Raw genomic sequence first — 18,800 nt, 5'->3', positions numbered from 1 at the left:
GACACTCCTAATGTACCATTAATGCAAGAATTTTGAATCGAAACCACACATAAATCAACTGTGTTCTACAGTAAAATGCAGAGGGGAATTTGGTCATGATTTCTTGGAATTGAGACTTGTTAGCTCCAGACGTGTTTATTTGAATCGGATTTGGAATGTTTGTTGTAATTCAATCTCTTTTAAATAACACACAGCACACTAGCCTTCTTCACGTAGTTATTATTGATATTAAAAATACATTACTTTATTAAACAATTTAAGGTCCTGGTCATGAGTCGACAAGACATTAATCAGTTCCCAGGGGGTATTCACTAGGATCCAAACGGGGAGGGACCTACTGGAATTTGTCCAATAGGAGTTTTCATTGCAAAACCTTTCGCTATGGTCCAAAAGTTTTGCTACGGTGTGCGACTAATGAATACACACGTGGTGTTCCAATGAATAGTATGTTACACAATTAGCCATGTAAATAAAGTGTTGCAGTGTTGGTACAAATTCTCGTTTCAAATGTGATGCCTCGTGGTTTATGTATTTATGTATTTTTACAATTTAATATTTTCATTTTCCATGATTTAGATATGCAAAAAGTAAGCTACAAAGTAATATCCATAGTTAATGAGCATATCTACAACATTGTGCAAGCCATGGACAGGTGGGACTATATAGCACCTGCCAATGTAATGACCATTAACATTGGTTTCAGTGCCACTTGATATGCCCTGAAGCTCACTGTTAACAAAAAATATTGAGACACCATATTTTTCAATCATGCCCAATCTGTTCAAACTCCCATGGGCTGATCATGAAAGACTGGTGGCGGAGGGGCGAGCAACTTCATGAACTAGGCCTAGTAGCAAAACAGTCCTATAATATTTCACAGTGCTGTTGTCATGCCGCCAAAGTGATTCTCTGATGTTTCTGCCCATAGGCAAATCATCAGTTTTGCAAGTGCAGAGCATGTTGGGAATGTCAGTTAATTACACTGCTGGTTGTCCAGGCCTTGGCTGCAGTGACTTGGCTATATGTAATTAGAGAATCACTTATCTCTTGGAAGCACCTTGAATTAGTGGCTGGGGTTATTTGACTTCATATCCTCCATAACTCATCCTCTATAGAGAATTACCTTTTATCACCTAGGCCTAGTTCACATTTTTTTCAGGCAGCTCAATGTGTCCTATACAGATCATAGTGTCACATGGCCCTAATCTTTATTTCTTTCTGGTACATTTGTTTTGATTTTGACAAAATAATTTCCCTTGTATCAAAAGAGATTTGCATACAACAGTTTGTAATGTTTTTTTATTTTTTTTATTTCACCTTTTATTTAACCAGGTAGGCCAGTTGAGAACAAGTTCTCATTTACAGCTGCAACCTGGCCAAGATAAAGCAAAGCAGTGTGACAAAAACAACACAGAGTTACACATGGGATAAGCAAACGTACAGTCAATAACACAAAATAAAAATCTATGTACAGTGTGTGCACATGTAGTAAGATTAGGGAGGTAAGGCAATAAATAGACCATAGTGGCAAAATAATTACAATTTAGCATTTCACTGGAGTGATAGATGTGCAGATGATGATATGCAAGTAGAGGTACTGGGGTGCAAAAGAGCAAAAAAACAAAACAATATGGGGATGAGGTAGTTGGTTGTGCTATTTACAGATGGGCTGTGTACAGGTACAGTGAAAGCTGCTCTGACAGCTGATGCTTAAAATTAGTGAGGGAGATGTAAATCTTCAACTTCAGTGATTTTTGCCATTCGTTCCAGTCATTGGCAGCAGATAACTGGAAGGAAAGGCGGCTAAAGCAGGTGTTGGCTTTGGGGATGACAAATGAGATATACCTGCAGGAGCGTGTGCTACGGGGGGTGTTGCTATGGTGACCAGTGAGCTGAGATAAGGCAGGGCTTTACCTAGCAAAGACTTATAGATGACCTGGAGCCAGTGGGGTTGGCAACGAATATGTAGCGAGGGCCAGCCAACGAGAGCATACAGGTTGCAGTGGTGGGTAGTGTATGAGGCTTTAGTGACAAAACGGATGGCACTGTGATAGACTGCAATACCGGTCAAAAGTTTTAGAACACCTACTCATTCAAGGGTTTTTCTTTATTTGTACTATTTTACATTGTAGAATAATGGTGAAGACATCAAAACGATAAAATAACACATATGGAATCATGTAGTAACCCCCAAAAATTGTTAAACAAATAAAAATATATTTTATATATGAGATTCTTCAAAGTAGCCACCCTTTGCCTTGATGACAGCTTGGCACATTCCTGGTATTCTCTCAACCAGCTTCATGAGGTAGTCACCTGGAATGCATTTAAATTAAAAGGTGTGCCTTGTTCAAAGTTAATTTGTGGAATTTCTTCCCTTAATGCGTTTGAGCCAATCAGTTGTGTTGTGACAAGGTAAAGGGGTATACGGAAGATAGCCCTATTTGGTAAAAGACCAAGTCCATATTATGGCAAGAACAGCTCAAATAAGCAAAGAGAAACGACAGTCCATCATTAATTTAAGACATGATTGTTAATCAATACGGAACATTTCTAGAAGTTTGAAAGTGTCTTCAAGTGTAGTCGCAAAAACCATCAAGTGCTATGATGAAACTGGCTCTCATGAGGACCGCCACAGGAAAGGAATACCCAGAGTCTCAGCCTCCAGTATTTATGCTGCAGTAGTTTATGTGTCGGGGGGCTAGGGTCAGTTTGTTTATCTGGAGTACTTCTCCTGTCCTATTCGGTGTCCTGTGTAAATCTAAGTGTGCGTTCTCTAATTCTCTCCTTCTCTCTTTCTTTCTCTCTCTCGGAGGACCTGAGCCCTAGGACCATGCCCCAGGACTACCTGACATGATGACTCCTTGCTGTCCCCAGTCCACCTGGCCATGCTGCTGCTCCAGTTTCAACTGGCCTGGGCCCTAGGACCATGTCCCAGGACTACCTGACATGAGGACTCCTTGCTGTCCCCAGTCCACCTGGCCATGCTCCTGCTCCAGTTTCAACTGTTCTGCCTTACTATTATTCAACCATGCTGGTCATTTATGAACATTTGAACATCTTGGCCACGTTCTGTTATAATCTCCACCCGGCACAGCCAGAAGAGGACTGGCCACCCCACATATGCTCTCTCTAATTCTCTCTTTCTTTCTCTCTCTCGGAGGACCTGAGCCCTAGGACCGTACCCCAGGACTACCTGACATGATGGCTCCTTGCTGTCCCCAGTCCACCTGACTGTGCTGCTGCTCCAGTTTCAACTGTTCTGCCTTATTATTATTTGACCATGCTGGTCATTTATGAACATTTGAACATCTTGGTCATGTTCTGTTATAATCTCTACCCGGCACAGCCAGAAGAGGACTGGCCACCCCACATAGCCCGGTTCCTCTCTAGGTTTCTTCCTAGGTTTTGGCCTTTCTAGGGAGTTTTTCCTAGCCACCGTGTTTTTACACCTGCATTGTTTGCTGTTTGGGGTTTTAGGCTGGGCTTCTGTACAGCACTTTGAGATATCAGCTGATGTACGAAGGGCTATATAAATAAATTTGATTTGATTTGATTTGCCTCTTCTGCAGAGCATAAGTTCGTTAGGGTTACCTGCCTCAGAAATTGCAGTCCAAATAAATGCTTCACAGAGTTCAAGTAACAGACACATGACAACATCAACTGTTCAGAGGAGACTGCGTGAATCAGGCCTTCATGGTCAAATTGCCAAAAATAAACCACTACTAAAGGACACCAATAAGAAGAAGATACTTGCTTGGGCCAAGAAACGAGCAATGGACATTAGACCGGTGGAAATTTGTCTTTAGGTCTGGAGTCCAAATTGGAGATTTTTGGTTCCAACCGCCATGTCTTTGTGAGATGAGGTGTGGGTGAACGGATGATCTCTGCATGTGTATTTCCCACCTTAAAGCATGAATGCAGAGGTGTTATGGTGTGGGTGTGCTTTGCTGGTGACACTGTCTGCAATTTATTTTGAATTCAAGGAAAACTTAACCAGCATGGCTACCTCAGCATTCTGCAGCGATACGCCATCCCATCTGGTTTGAGCTTAGCCTAATTCGTTTTTCAACAGGACAATGACCCAGCACACCTCCAGGCTGTGAAAGGGCTATTTTTAACACAAAGGAGAGTGATGGATCAGATGACCTGGCCTCCACAATCCCCCGACCTCAACCAAATTGAGATGTTTTTTTGATGAGTCGGACCGCAGAGTGGAAAAAGGCAGCCAACAAGTGCTCAGCATATGTGGGAACTCCTTCAAGACTGTTGGAAAAGCATTCCAGGTGAAGCTGGTTGAGAGAACGCCAAGAGTGGGCAAAGCTCTCATCAAGGCAAAGGATGGCTACTTGAAGAAACTCAAATATAAAATATATTTTGATATGTTTAACACTTTTTGATTACTACATGATTCCAAATGTGTTATGTCATAGTGTTGATGTCTTCACTATTATTCTACAATGTAGAAAATATGAAGAAAAACCTTTGAATGAGCAGGTGTGTCCAAACATTTGTGTATATATATATTTTTGAAACCTTTATTTAACTATGCAAGTCAGTTAAGAACAAATTCTTATTTTCAATGACGGCCTAGGAACAGTGGGTTAACTGCCTGTTCAGGGGCAGAACGACGATATATATACACTGCTCAAAAAAATAAAGGGAACACTAAAATAACATATCCTAGATCTGAATGAATGAAATATTCTTCTCTCCTCCCAGACCTGGACTAAAGCATCCGCCAACTCCTGGACAGTCTGTGGTGCAACGTGGCGTTGGTGTGGATGGAGCGAGACATGATGTCCCAGATGTGCTCAATTGGATTCAGGTCTGGGGAACGGGCGGGCCAGTCCATAGCATCAATGCCTTCCTCTTGCAGGAACTGCTGAAACACTCCAGCCACATGAGGTCTAGCATTGTCTTGCATTAGGAGGAACCCAGGGCCAACCACACCAGCATATGGTCTCACAAGGGGTCTGAGGATCTCATCTCGGCACCTAATGGCAGTCAGGCTACCTCTGGCGAGCACATGGAGGGTTGTGCGGCCCCCCAAAGAAATGCCACCCCACACCATGACTGACCCACCGCCAAACCGGTCATGCTGGAGAATGTTGCAGGCAGCAGAACATTCTCCACGGCATCTCCAGACTGTCACGTCTGTCACATGTGCTCAGTGTGAACCTGCTTTCATCTGTGAAGAGCACAGGGCGCCAGTGGCGAATTTGCCAATCTTGGTGTTCTCTGGCAAATGCCAAACGTCCTGCACGGTGTTGGGCTGTAAGCACAACCCCCACCTGTGGACGTCGGGCCCTCATACCACCCTCATGGAGTCTGTTTCTGACCGTTTGAGCAGACACATGCACATTTGTGGCCTGCTGGAGGTAATTTTGCAGGGCTCTGGCAGTGCTCCTCCTGCTCCTCCTTGCACAAAGGCGGAGGTAGCGGTCCTGCTGCTGGGTTGTTGCCCTCCTTCGGCCTCCTCCACGTCTCCTGATGTACTGGTCTGTCTCCTGGTAGCGCCTCCATGCTCTGGACACTATGCTGACAGACACAGCAAACCTTCTTGCCACAGCTCGCATTGATGTGCCATCCTGGATGAGCTGCACTACCTGAGCCACTTGTGTGGGTTGTAGTCTCCGTCCCATGCTACCACTAGAGTGAAAGCACCGCCAGCATTCAAAAGTGACCAAAACATCAGCCAGGAAGCATAGGAACTGAGAAGTGGTCTGTGGTTATCACCTGCAAACCACTCCTTTATTGGGGGTGTCTTGCTAATTGCCTATAATTTCCACCCGTTGTCTATTCCATTTGCACAACAGCATGTGAAATTTACTGTCAATCCGTGTGTCTTCCTAAGTGGACAGTTTGATTTCACAGATGCGTGAATGACTTGGAGTTACATTGTGTTGTTTAAGTGTTCCCTTTATTTTTTTTAGCAGTGTATATATACATTAAAGAAATATTACAGTCGTATTTTACATATAGAATTGCCATCTCTTTTAATGAACAGACTGAGTAAACGTGTAAAACCCCCAAATAAATACAAATAATAAAACAAAACACCCAGTGTGGTCTATTCAGGAATCAAGTTACAGTGATTATTTTAAAGTGTTTGTTTGGATTTAACCCCAAAAACATTTCATTGTTTTTATTTCCAAGATTTCATCATGACAAAATATTTCATTCACAAAATGTATTTCCCACCCTTTTTTAAATTTACCCCCCGTTTTTTTTGTCTTAATAGACAAGGTAACGTTTTTATAATCATTCTTATAAATTGTTTGAAATTTTTACAAATTAGATGCGCTGATATAAAAGTCCCTCCCGAAAAATAATAGTGATTATTATGTCTAAACTTGCAAACAATGGAAGGCATTTAGCTACACTCGCAATAACCGGCTCCCCGTTATTTAAAAAAAACAATCAGCTAAATATGTGTATGTGACCAATACAATTTGATTTGGTGTTTACATAGGTGTAATCTAGTGTGATCCAATCGTGTTGATTTTTATTCTGAGGGTATCCTGCTTTTCACACACTTGTTGAATAAGTAATTGAGGCAGTCTAGGCTGTTCAGGTGAGTGCTGGTTGCAGCCCTGTTTAAACCCTTTTTTGTTAATGTGTTCATATATGTAAATATACCCTGTGTATTTATGGAAATGAGGAACATATAATCTTTTTTTTACACTAAATATATTAAAAAATATACCTCATACAATAAGAACATGTATATATGATTTCATTCTTAGAATAAAATGTAAAATTTGACAATACATTTTATACACAAATTAAAAAGTTTGGAGTATCTTTGTCGATTTTCCGACTGTTGCATTTATTAGAATAGTTTTTAAACAATTAGCTTTTTGGTCTTAATTTAAGGTTAGGGTTAGGCATACGGTTAGGAGTGTGGTTAACATTAGTGTTAGGTTTAAAATACACTTTTAAGATGAGAAATTGAAGATATAGGCAGGGTTTACTTTGTGGCTGCGGTAACTTTTGATGACCCCTACAGTAGGGTACTGCACCATTGAGACTTCAACCATTGAGACCCTGTCAAACGTGCTTCAGAACAGAAAGGACAGAACATAACATTGGGAAAGAGGGGAGGAGTGAACAAAGAATTACAGAGTTAGTGAGAGGAGAATAGAGGAGTGAGGGGCTGGAGGTGAAAGGGAGGGAGTTTGTGTCATGATTTAGGGATACAGGGATGATTGTGTGTAAGGGATATGAGGATGACATGGCCAGAATTCCAGCATTGGCTTTGAAGCTCTTTGGGCATTGCTCCATTCCTGAGAGTCAGCACAGTGTTTATTTAATTGGAGTGTCCTTCTGTCATTACTGCAGGGTCATCGTCCCTTCAGACAGATGTTACAGTAACTAATGAGAAGCTGGGCTCTCTTTATGAGGTTAAAGTTTACCCTACCCCCCTTCTCTCCTTATCCTTTACCCCTCCATCCTGCCTAACCAAACCCTCCTCAGAGCACAAAGGGTCAACTTTAATCTGCTGTGTGTGTGTCTGTGTGAGAGAGGACAGGTCTCAGCTGTACCACTGATTTTGAATCACCTTGACCTGCTTCTTGGGCTTTTTTAGGGAGAAAAAAATGTGTGTACAGATGACTTTTGGCTCCCTCTCCGAATGGGCTCCTTTTCATTTCTTCAAATGTGTCCAAATGGCCAACTGCCAATGAAGCTGTTCTTTTCACTCAGCCCTATACTTTGGCAGGCAATAGTCCAACTCACCTCTCACTTCACCTGGAAGCTGAAATCATGCTTTTTGGCATGGACATTCGTAATCAAGTAAATGTTTCCCTGGCTTTGTCGAGGAAAACATTTACATTTACATTTAAGTCATTTAGCAGACGCTCTTATCCAGAGCGACTTACAAATTGGTGCATTCACCTTATGACATCCAGTGGGACAGTCACTTAACAATAGTGCATCTAAAACTTAGGGGGGGTGGGGTGAGAGGGATTACTTATCCTATCCTAGGTATTCCTTAAAGAGGTGGGGTTTCAGGTGTCTCCGGAAGGTGGTGATTGACTCCGCTGTCCTGGCGTCGTGAGGGAGTTTGTTCCACCATTGGGGGGCCAGGGCAGCGAACAGTTTTGACTGGGCTGAGCGGGAGCTGTACTTCCTCAGTGGTAGGGAGGCGAGCAGGCCAGAGGTGGATGAACGCAGTGCCCTTGTTTGGGTGTAGGGCCTGATCAGAGCCTGGAGGTACTGAGGTGCCGTTCCCCTCACAGCTCCGTAGGCAAGCACCATGGTCTTGTAGCGGATGCGAGCTTCAACTGGAAGCCAGTGGAGAGAACGGAGGAGCGGGGTGACGTGAGAGAACTTGGGAAGGTTGAACACCAGACGGCCTGCGGCGTTCTGGATGAGTTGAAGGGGTTTAATGGCACAGGCAGGGAGCCCAGCCAACAGCGATTTGCAGTAATCCAGACGGGAGATGACAAGTGCCTGGATTAGGACCTGCGCCGCTTCCTGTGTGAGGCAGGGTCGTACTCTGCAGATGTTGTAGAGCATGAACCTACAGGAACGGGCCACCGCCTTGATGTTGGTTGAGAACGACAGGGTGTTGTCCAGGATCACGCCAAGGTTCTTGGCGCTCTGGGAGGAGGACACAATGGAGTTGTCAACCGTGATGGCGAGATCATGGAACGGGCAGTCCTTCCCCGGGAGGAAGAGCAGCTCCGTCTTGCCGAGGTTCAGCTTGAGGTGGTGATCCGTCATCCACACTGATATGTCTGCCAGACATGCAGAGATGCGATTCGCCACCTGGTCATCAGAAGGGGGAAAGGAGAAGATTAATTGTGTGTCGTCTGCATAGCAATGATAAGAGAGACCATGTGAGGTTATGACAGAGCCAAGTGACTTGGTGTATAGCGAGAATAGGAGAGGGCCAAGAACAGAGCCCTGGGGGACACCAGTGGTGAGAGCGCGTGGTGAGGAGACAGATTCTCGCCACGCCACCTGGTAGGAGCGACCTGTCAGGTAGGACGCAATCGAAGCGTGGGCCGCGCCGGAGATGCCCAACTCGGAGAGGGTGGAGAGGAGGATCTGATGGTTCACAGTATCGAAGGCAGCCGATAGATCTAGAAGGATGAGAGCAGAGGAGAGAGAGTTAGCTTTAGCAGTGCGGAGCGCCTCCGTGATACAGAGGAGAGCAGTCTCAGTTGAATGACTAGTCTTGAAACCTGACTGATTTGGATCAAGAAGGTCATTCAGAGAGAGATAGCGGGAGAGCTGGCCAAGGACGGCACGTTCAAGAGTTTTGGAGAGAAAAGAAAGAAGGGATACTGGTCTGTAATTGTTGACATCGGAGGGATCGAGTGTAGGTTTTTTCAGAAGGGGTGCAACTCTCGCTCTCTTGAAGACGGAAGGGACGTAGCCAGCGGTCAGGGATGAGTTGATGAGCGAGGTGAGGTAAGGGAGAAGGTCTCCGGAAATGGTCTGGAGAAGAGAGGAGGGGATAGGGTCAAGCGGGCAGGTTGTTGGGCGGCCAGCCGTCACAAGACGCGAGATTTCATCTGGAGAGAGAGGGGAGAAAGAGGTCAGAGCACAGGGTAGGGCAGTGTGAGCAGAACCAGCGGTGTCGTTTGACTTAGCAAACGAGGATCGGATGTCGTCGACCTTCTTTTCAAAATGGTTGACGAAGTCATCTGCAGAGAGGGAGGAGGGGGGAGGGGGCAGAGGATTCAGGAGGGAGGAGAAGGTGGCAAAGAGCTTCCTAGGGTTAGAGGCAGATGCTTGGAATTTAGCGTGGTAGAAAGTGGCTTTAGCAGCAGAGACAGAGGAGGAAAATGTAGAGAGGAGGGAGTGAAAGGATGCCAGGTCCGCAGGGAGGCGAGTTTTCCTCCATTTCCGCTCGGCTGCCCGGAGCCCTGTTCTGTGAGCTCGCAATGAGTCATCGAGCCACGGAGCGGGAGGGGAGGACCGAGCCGGCCTGGAGGATAGGGGACATAGAGAGTCAAGGGATGCAGAGAGGGAGGAGAGGAGGGTTGAGGAGGCAGAATCAGGAGATAGGTGGGAGAAGGTTTGAGCGGAGGGAAGAGATGATAGGATGGAAGAGGAGAGAGTAGCGGGGGAGAGAGAGCGAAGGTTGGGACGGCGCGATACCATCCGAGTAGGGGCAGTGTGGGAAGTGTTGGATGAGAGCGAGAGGGAAAAGGATACAAGGCAGTGGTCGGAGACTTGGAGGGGAGTTGCAATGAGGTTAGTGGAAGAACAGCATCTAGTAAAGATGAGGTCGAGCGTATTGCCTGCCTTGTGAGTAGGGGGGGGGAAGGTGAGTGGGTGAGGTCAAAAGAGGAGAGGAGTGGAAAGAAGGAGGCAGAGAGGAAAGAGTCAAAGGTAGACGTGGGGAGGTTAAAGTCGCCCAGAACTGTGAGAGGTGAGCCGTCCTCAGGAAAGGAGCTTATCAAGGCATCAAGCTCATTGGCATCAAGCTCATTGATGAACTCTCCGAGGGAACCTGGAGGGCGATAAATGATAAGGATGTTAAGCTTGAAAGGGCTAGTAACTGTGACAGCATGGAATTCAAAGGAGGCGATAGACAGATGGGTAAGGGGAGAAAGAGAGAATGACCACTTGTGTAGCTCAGTTGGTAGAGCATGGCGCTTGTAACGCCAGGGTAGTGGGTTCGATCCCCGGGACCACCCATACGTAGAATGTATGCACACACGACTGTAAGTCGCTTTGAATAAAAGCGTCTGCTAAATGGCATATATTATTATATTATTATTATTATTATATTAGATGAGGATCCCGGGTGCCACCACCCCGCTGACCAGACGCTCTCGGGGTGTGCGAGAACACGTGGGCGGACGAAGAGAGAGCAGTAGGAGTAGCAGTGTTGTCTGTGGTGATCCATGTTTCCGTCAGTGCCAAGAAGTCGAGGGACTGGAGGGAGGCATAGGCTGAGATGAACTCTGCCTTGTTGACCGCAGATTGGCAGTTCCAGAGGCTACCGGAGACCTGGAACTCCACGTGGGTCGTGCGCGCTGGGACCACCAGAGTAGGGTGGCCGCGGCCACGCGGTGAGGAGCGTTTGTATGGTCTGTGCAGAGAGGAGAGAACAGGGATAAACAGACACATAGTTGACAGGCTACAGAAGAGGCTACGCTAATGCAAAGGAGATTGGAATGACAAGTGGACTACACGTCTCGAATGTTCAGAAAGTTAAGCTACGTAGCAAGAATCTTATTGACTAAATTGATTAAAATGATACAGTACTGCTGAAGTAGGCCAGCTGGCAGTGGGTGCGTTGTTGACACTACACTATGTATTGGAAACACATTTTCCAATACATTTCTAATCCATCAATGGTTTCTGTATTGGGAGATTTGAAGAAAAGTTGCAGGTAGGGGAATCTGAGATTGGTTTGTAATCCTCGGATTATCATTTTTGTGATTGAGGATAAATCTTTGTCTGGCAAAACCTGCAGGGATTCAAGTGATTCAGTCTAGGCCTAACATATATGTTTTGATACACAACATTCTAATTGAGTTAGCAGTTAAACAACCAGCATGTTGTGCTCTTTTCTTTTATTCTGCACATTGTTGGTCGTTAGAGAGCCAACACCCCAATGCCAGACCCCATGGATGTCCCCTGTGGTTTTAACGTCACACACACACACACACACACACACACACACACACACACACACACACACACACACACACACACACACACACACACACACACACACACACACACACACACACACACACACACACACACACACACACACACACACACACACACACACACACACACACACACACACACACACACATATACAACCTCCTAAAAGGCCCTTTGTTGCAACACACTGTATAACACTGCCCAATCCCTGAGTGAGTTTGCATGGGGGCTTGTATTCACAGTAAACCATGAGCAATGAAACAATGCCCGGCATTGATGCAACCACTGTTAATACTCCAAATACGTAACATATATATATTTTTTAAAAGTTGTCACATCAAGAGTGTTTTATGTACATGATGAAGATTGTCCTTGTCTAAAGTCTGTCCCTTGGTTCTCTATCTCTGCAGGTCTGGAGCTAGAAGTGGGACGGTATTTGGGAGGCATGAGTGGTACGGTCCGTCAGATCAGTGTGGTGTTGGACCCAAGCATCCCCTATTTCCTGCGGGTGGACTGGGCCGAAGACCTGGGTGCTGGTTTCACTCTCGCCCTCAGTGACGGCAGCTCGTCCTGGATCGGAGAAGGTAAGGTCTAGATGCGGCTTACACAAGCATGTATGTAGATGCGTGCACGCGTGCGCACACACACACACACACACACACACACACACACACACACACACACACACACACACACACACACACACACACACACACACACACACACACACACACACACACACACACACACACACACACACACACATACACATATGGTAGAGGCCCGACTCCTTCACCATCCTCCAGACTGTGTTGTCACCAGGTGTGTTTGGGGTTCTCTTCATAAGGCTTCTTAAGTAGGCACCTGGCCCAACTATGTACCTCGACTCATAGCACTGTGACTGCAGGTCTGTTAGCCAGAGGGACAGCAGCGGGCTTGTTTCATCATCCATATTCACTCATATGGTGCAGCTTACAGGTGTATTACATTGATGAAGCCTTACAAGGCCTGTCTTTGTGTGTGTGTGTGTGTGTGTGTGTGTGTGTGTTTGTGTGTTGAGGGGTGTCCGAGTGAATGCCACACTGTGTCTTTCAACTAAGAAGTTACTTAGTGCACCATTTGTTTTGTGTCATTTAGGAATGGCAACAAAGCACTGCTATGTTTGCTTTCATGTACACATGGAACAAAGCTACTCTCTTCTCTGGCTGTCCATCTGGGAGATGACAGGCAGTAACAGTATTGTGACAGATATGCACGTGCATGTGTGAGTGTGTGTGTTTGAACCTGTGTTAATTGGGCCCCTGGCCCCTTGGAGAACAGCTAATGATCTTCTCCTTGGCTTACTTGCATGCTTTCCTTAAAGCTGGAATTCTTAATTGGTGAGACTGCCACGTCTGTTTGGGATGATACAACAACAAAGACCTTACTGAAAATGATAGATATCGTAGCACGTGCGATAGGACAGCAGTGTACTGATTTTTAGATTTTTTTCACACTGCCGAATGCCCCTCTATATTGTTTTTATCAACAAAACAAAAACAATAGCAAAGGCGCTGGGGCAAACAGTGGTGCTGTTTCCCATAATGCACATTTCCCCTAATCTTAAGGCCTCCTTTATACATGCATTGTCCTTCCAGTGAGACTTCGGTATAGTCACGTCAGCAATTTTACACAACTCCAGTCCTATTTAATGGCATCAATATTATTGACTGGCCAGTCCACACACCTACATGTAGGTAGCTAAGTAGAATCTCTGATTAAAAAGTGAGGATCAATGCCTGAAGAAACCTTTGGGACTAAAGTTGTGTCTTCTTGTTTTAACCCCTGCTTTGTACTCTTACAGTACCAGAGGAGGAGATGACTGGGAAAGCCACACAGTTGGGAGTGAAAAGGGAGAAATGTGTGGAAGATCTTCATCAGGCACTGACCGGAGGAGGAGAAAGCTTAAGAGGAAGAGTGGCAGAAAAGGAGGAGTACCTGTTCCACCTCTCCTCTGACCACGGTTGTCTGTCGTATGACAAGAAGACCCAGAGAGGCGTTTTGGTAAGTGTCAGCCATGGCTACTATAGCATGACACCCCACACGACTCCTTCCCTTTCAGATGGAGATACAGGCTACATCCCAATGTTTATGCTAACATACCAGGTAGAATAGTAGCCCAATCCACTGCTTGTTTTTACTCATATAGATGTAGGATATGAATTTGATCACACTGTTGCAGGAGAACCTTCCTGCAATACAGGACATTTAAAACATATAGTTCATTTCAAGTTTTAAAAGTGTTCTGTAGTTTGTAAATTCCACTTTGAAATTTCAGACTTGATTTTACCTTACGAAAGATGTATCCACCCCTACAAAAATGTCAATTTTTTATAATTCACATTTCTTGTTGCTGCAGATTTATTTTCCTGCTGTAGCAAACTGGTCCAAATTAAGATCCTACATCTGTACTACTCCTGGACCAATGGAGAGTTTCCATTGAACATTCTTTTTAGTCAAGGATTTGAAAGTCGGCTTAATCTGGGCCTGTGAACATGTCCCCAAATGTACACTGTTACAAGGCCTAATGGCTCTCATTGCAAGATCCTCTAGTCTTCTGGTTTCCCATAGGTTTTTATTTTGTTTGACCACAATTTGTTTTACCACACACTTCATTTCCCATGATGCCCCAAGGACGTAGGTCACTAGCCACACACAAAAAATACACAGGAAGAGGGTTTACAAGGGGCTGTTTAAAGATAAGATGTATTGTTTCTCCACAATCCAGGATAAAGAAGGTTGTGTTCCCTTGAGGGCCACTTGAGGATAAACCAAGATAACAATCTGGCAATTTATTACCCATCTTATCAGAACAGAATGGTTTAGTCCCTGTGCGTAAATCATGCATAGAAATCAATGGGGCATTTGTGAGAACATTCTTTAGTCTTCTTAGTCTCAAGGTAGGATTTGGTCCATATTGTCCTGTGAGTGGGTGTTTAAAGCCCTGGGGGCCAGGTCACTGGGCGTCCTGGGACCCCTGTCCTGGTAGAGAGAGGGAGGGTTGGAGGGTAAGAAGCTCTGTTAGCAGGGGCCATAAATAACCTGTTTATGAACTAGGGCCGGCTCCATCTAAGACGATGTGAGACAAAAGGTCAGTTACAGAGGACTAATACAAACTGTGTGTGTGTGTGTGTGTGTGTGTGGTGTGTGTGTGTGTGTGTGGTAGGCCTTTGTTGAGGATTCCTGGGGTCTGTTTGCATTAAACTTTAACAACTTAGCTGGGTTATCACCTGCTTCTTTTCTTAGCTCTTTTTCTCTCTCTCTTTCTTTTTCAACACACACAGAAGTTGAAAGTATAACATGTCTTCTTAGCAAGATAATTGTAGGGTACAAAAGTGACTAAGATGAGGCAAGTTTCCTTCTGGAGCACAAGAAAGGAGAAGAAAGAGTACAAAACAGATGTTGAACTTAACCTGACATTAATATCTGATGCACATGACCCCTAGAAGTTGTAATGATACACTATATATAATATAAGGTTTTGCTGTTAAACTGCTCTTAAGCAGGTGTTTTAGAGAGTTACTCTGACATCAAACTCCTAACAGTGCATTTTATAGCAACACCATTGCTGGTGGAAAAGATCAAGCTTTTAAATCGACTTGAAGATTGTGTATTAGCAAACATTGCTAATGTATTAGCATTAGCAATATTTTTAATACTGTTGTTATGGTAGTTCATGACACAGTATGCTCTTGATATTGATAATGCTTGAGTTAAGTCACTGTTGGAAACATTAGAGAGAGAGAGAGGGAGAGGGAGAGGGAGAGGGAGAGGGAGAGGGAGAGGGAGAGAGAGAGTGAGAGTGTCTCTTGCCAGGTGGTTAACAGTCTACACCTGTTGCTTCAGAGTCTGAGGTAGCATTGTGGCACCAGGTGATATTCCTCATTTTGGCTTGAATGTCCACAGCAGCTTGCCCAATCATTATGTCAACACAGTGTCCCTTCACACTAGTGATTGTATAATATAGCTATGTAAAGTCGGAGTGTTTGCAAAAGAAACGACCTGGGTGCTATTGCTATCACATTCACTATGCTCGTAAACTCTGATCTCGGATCAGGAACACTGATCACACAATCTATTAATCTATAGGTGAACACACCCAGTCTCTGCCGAATAGTGGACTATCTCTGTAAAATGTGTAACATTTTATATTGCCTGTAAATGTTAAGTTAACCACAGTACATTTACATTTACATTTAAGTCATTTAGCAGACAGTAGTGTGGTCTAGTTGACAATGAGAACAGTGACAGATAGCTGTAAAGAGTGTTGTGTGGAGTGATGAATCACGCTTCACCATCTGGCAGTCCGACGGACAAATCTTAGGTTGGCGTATACCAAGAGAACACTAGCTGCCCGAATGCATATTTCCAACTGTAAGGTTTGGCGGAGGATGAGTAATGGCCTGGGGCTGTTTTTCATGGTTCAGGCTAGGCCCTTTAGTTCCAGTGAAGGGAAATCTTAATGCTACAGTGATATTCTAGACAATTCTGTGCTTCCAAATTTGTGGAAAAAGTTTTGGGAAGGCCCTTTCCTGTTTCACCATGACAATGCACACAGCGAGATCCATACAGAAATGGTTTATCGAGATCAGTGTCGAACACCTTTGGGATGAATTGGAACGGCAATTGCGAGCCAGACCTAATCACCCAACAGCACTAATGCTCTTGTGGCTGACTGGAAGTAAGTCCCAACATCTAGTGGAAATCCTTCCCAGAAGAGTGGAGGATGTTATAGCAGCAAAGGGGGGACCAACTCCATATTAATGCCCATGATTTTGATGAGCAGGTGTCTACATACTTTTGGTCATATAGTTAATGAGTGCAGATTATACTGACATGCTTCGTTGAATTTTAGATGTCAGTGGATTATCACAAATGGTAGAAGGGATATAACACTCTCAGTCAGCTGGGACTTCTGACGCTAACTTTGTGGGTTTTTACATAGCTCCCATGGCCTCATTTCAACAGACACCAACTCATGGTTTTCTACAGTAGCATACTGTATAGCCTAGTTAAACATGACTATACCTTGTCTGGGATTTTTTATTTATTTGACCTTTATTTAACTAGGCAGGTCAGGTAATTAAGAACAAATTCTTATTTTCAATGAAAGTCTAGGAACAGTGGGTTAACTGCCTGTTATGGGGCAGAACGGCAGATTTGTACCTTGTCAACTCGGGGATTTGAACTTGCAACCTTTCGCTTACTAGTCCAATGCTCTAACCACTAGGCTACCCTGATACCCCAGGAATTGTCTATACCTTGTCTGGGATTCCCTTCCTGCTTAAAAACACCTACAGGACAGTTCCAGTTCTGGGGTAGTTTCCTGGAGGTGCTTTTTCTGAAGCACATTGATTAGTGATTTAGATATTTTGTTTAGTTTCCTACTCTCCTTCTTAAGCATTGTCACCCGTTGCTTGCATTGATTTCAAGCATAGTTACTCTATGCGTTCATATGCATATTGATTTGTTGGGCTTCAGTAAAGAAGTCCTGTGTACTATGGTATGTTGGACTATACTCTTGTAGAGCCTCCCTACATTATGAGTCACTCTTTACCCTTCTACACAATGCACTAGCCACTGTATGCTTTTTCCGCATTCGCACAAACTGACATGCCTGGAGGAAAATAGCACCCCCATGTTCAGTATATGGCACACACTCCACACTACGTTCCCTCATGACAGGCCTGCCTGAGTTGTCACCATTCCACACAGACCACAGGCTGATGTGTGGCTGATGTTGTTGGCTAGCCTAGCTGAGAGGGGAACACCCTGACTGTCACTGCTCCTCTTATTCCCAGAGGACAGGGCAGGTCCAGGAGCATCCAGTCCCAGGGAATTCCCAGAGGCTTCCTATGGAGGCTCTCCAATATTTTGAGGTTTTGCGTGTTGAGTCACTTCTCTCATACCCTGTCATCCCCATTGAAAAATGGCGCCGGAAGAAATGGCAGCAGTTTTACGGGCACCCAATCAATTGTGCTATTATGTGGGGTTTTTTCGCGTTATTTGTAACTTATTTTGTACATAATGTTTCTGCCACAGCGATCACTCACCTCGGATAAGAAGAAGATTTTTTTCTTCAACAAGCAGGATGCACAAGACATTCTCGTAACACCCGACAAGGCCAACATCCCAGTTATCTGCAAGAGGAAGAGATGCAGGTACAGAGGACACAGAGCAGGATGCCTCGTGAGGATCTTCAGAAAGCGAGTGGGAAAGCTGCCGTTACCGTCAATATTACCCGCCAACGTGCAATCATTGGACAATAAATTAGACAAGGTACAGTCACGAATATCCAACCAACGGGTCATCAAAAACTGTAATATTCTATGTTTCACGGAATCGTGGCTGAATGATGACATGGATATTCAGCTTGCGGGATATACGCAGCACCGGCAAGACGAGGGAGGGCAGTCTGTGCATATTTTCAAACAACAGCTGCTGCACGAAATCTAAGAACGTCTCTAGATTTTTCTCTCCTGAAGTAGAGTATATTGTGATACATTGCAGGCCACACTACTTGCCTAGTGAGTTTTCAGTTATACTTTTCGTGGCTATGTATTTACCACCACAGACAGATGCTGGCACTAAGACTGCACTCAGTCAGCTGTATAAGGAAATAAGCAAACAGGAAACCATTCAGCCAGAGGTGGCGCTCCTAGTGGTCAGAGACTTTTATGCAGGGAAACTTAAATCAGTTCTCCCAAATGTTAAATGTGCAACAAGAGTGGAAAAAATTCTAGATCACCTGTACTCCACACAGAGACACGAACAAAGCTCTCCTTCGCCCTCTATTTGGTAAATCCGACCACAACTCTATCCTCCTGATTCCTGCTTACAAGCAACAATTAATGCAGGAATCACCAGTGACTCGGTCTGTAAAAAAGTGGTCAGATGAAGCAGATGCTAAACTACAGGACTGTTTTGTGATCACAGACTGGAACATGTTCCGGGATTCTTCCGATGGCATTGAGGAGTACACCACATCAGTCACTGGCTTTATCAATAGTGACTGTACGTACACACCCCAACCAGAAACCATGGATTACAGGCAACATTTGCACTGAGCTAAAGGGTAGAGCTGCAGCTTTCAAGGTGCACGATTCTAACCCCAAAGC

At 44.7% G+C, this 18,800-nt stretch overlaps 1 protein-coding gene across 2 annotated transcripts in view; it reads left to right on the top strand.

The window, feature by feature from the left end:
• Positions 1–12,059: 12,059 nt before the first annotated feature.
• Positions 12,060–18,800, top strand: part of LOC124033407 (DNA repair protein XRCC4-like) — an 83,042-nt gene continuing 76,301 nt past the window's right edge. For both annotated transcript variants that reach the window (XM_046345433.1, XM_046345434.1), the window contains exons 1-2: positions 12,060–12,227; positions 13,487–13,686. In XM_046345433.1, coding sequence (XP_046201389.1) covers positions 12,089–12,227; positions 13,487–13,686 — 339 coding nt within the window. In that variant the 5' untranslated portion in view covers positions 12,060–12,088. The remainder of the gene's footprint in view (positions 12,228–13,486; positions 13,687–18,800) is intronic.

The sequence above is a fragment of the Oncorhynchus gorbuscha genome, linkage group LG04, assembly GCF_021184085.1.
Source record: "Oncorhynchus gorbuscha isolate QuinsamMale2020 ecotype Even-year linkage group LG04, OgorEven_v1.0, whole genome shotgun sequence".
Classification (NCBI taxonomy): Eukaryota; Metazoa; Chordata; class Actinopteri; order Salmoniformes; family Salmonidae; genus Oncorhynchus; species Oncorhynchus gorbuscha.
This window is presented reverse-complemented; position numbering and strand designations above follow the sequence as displayed.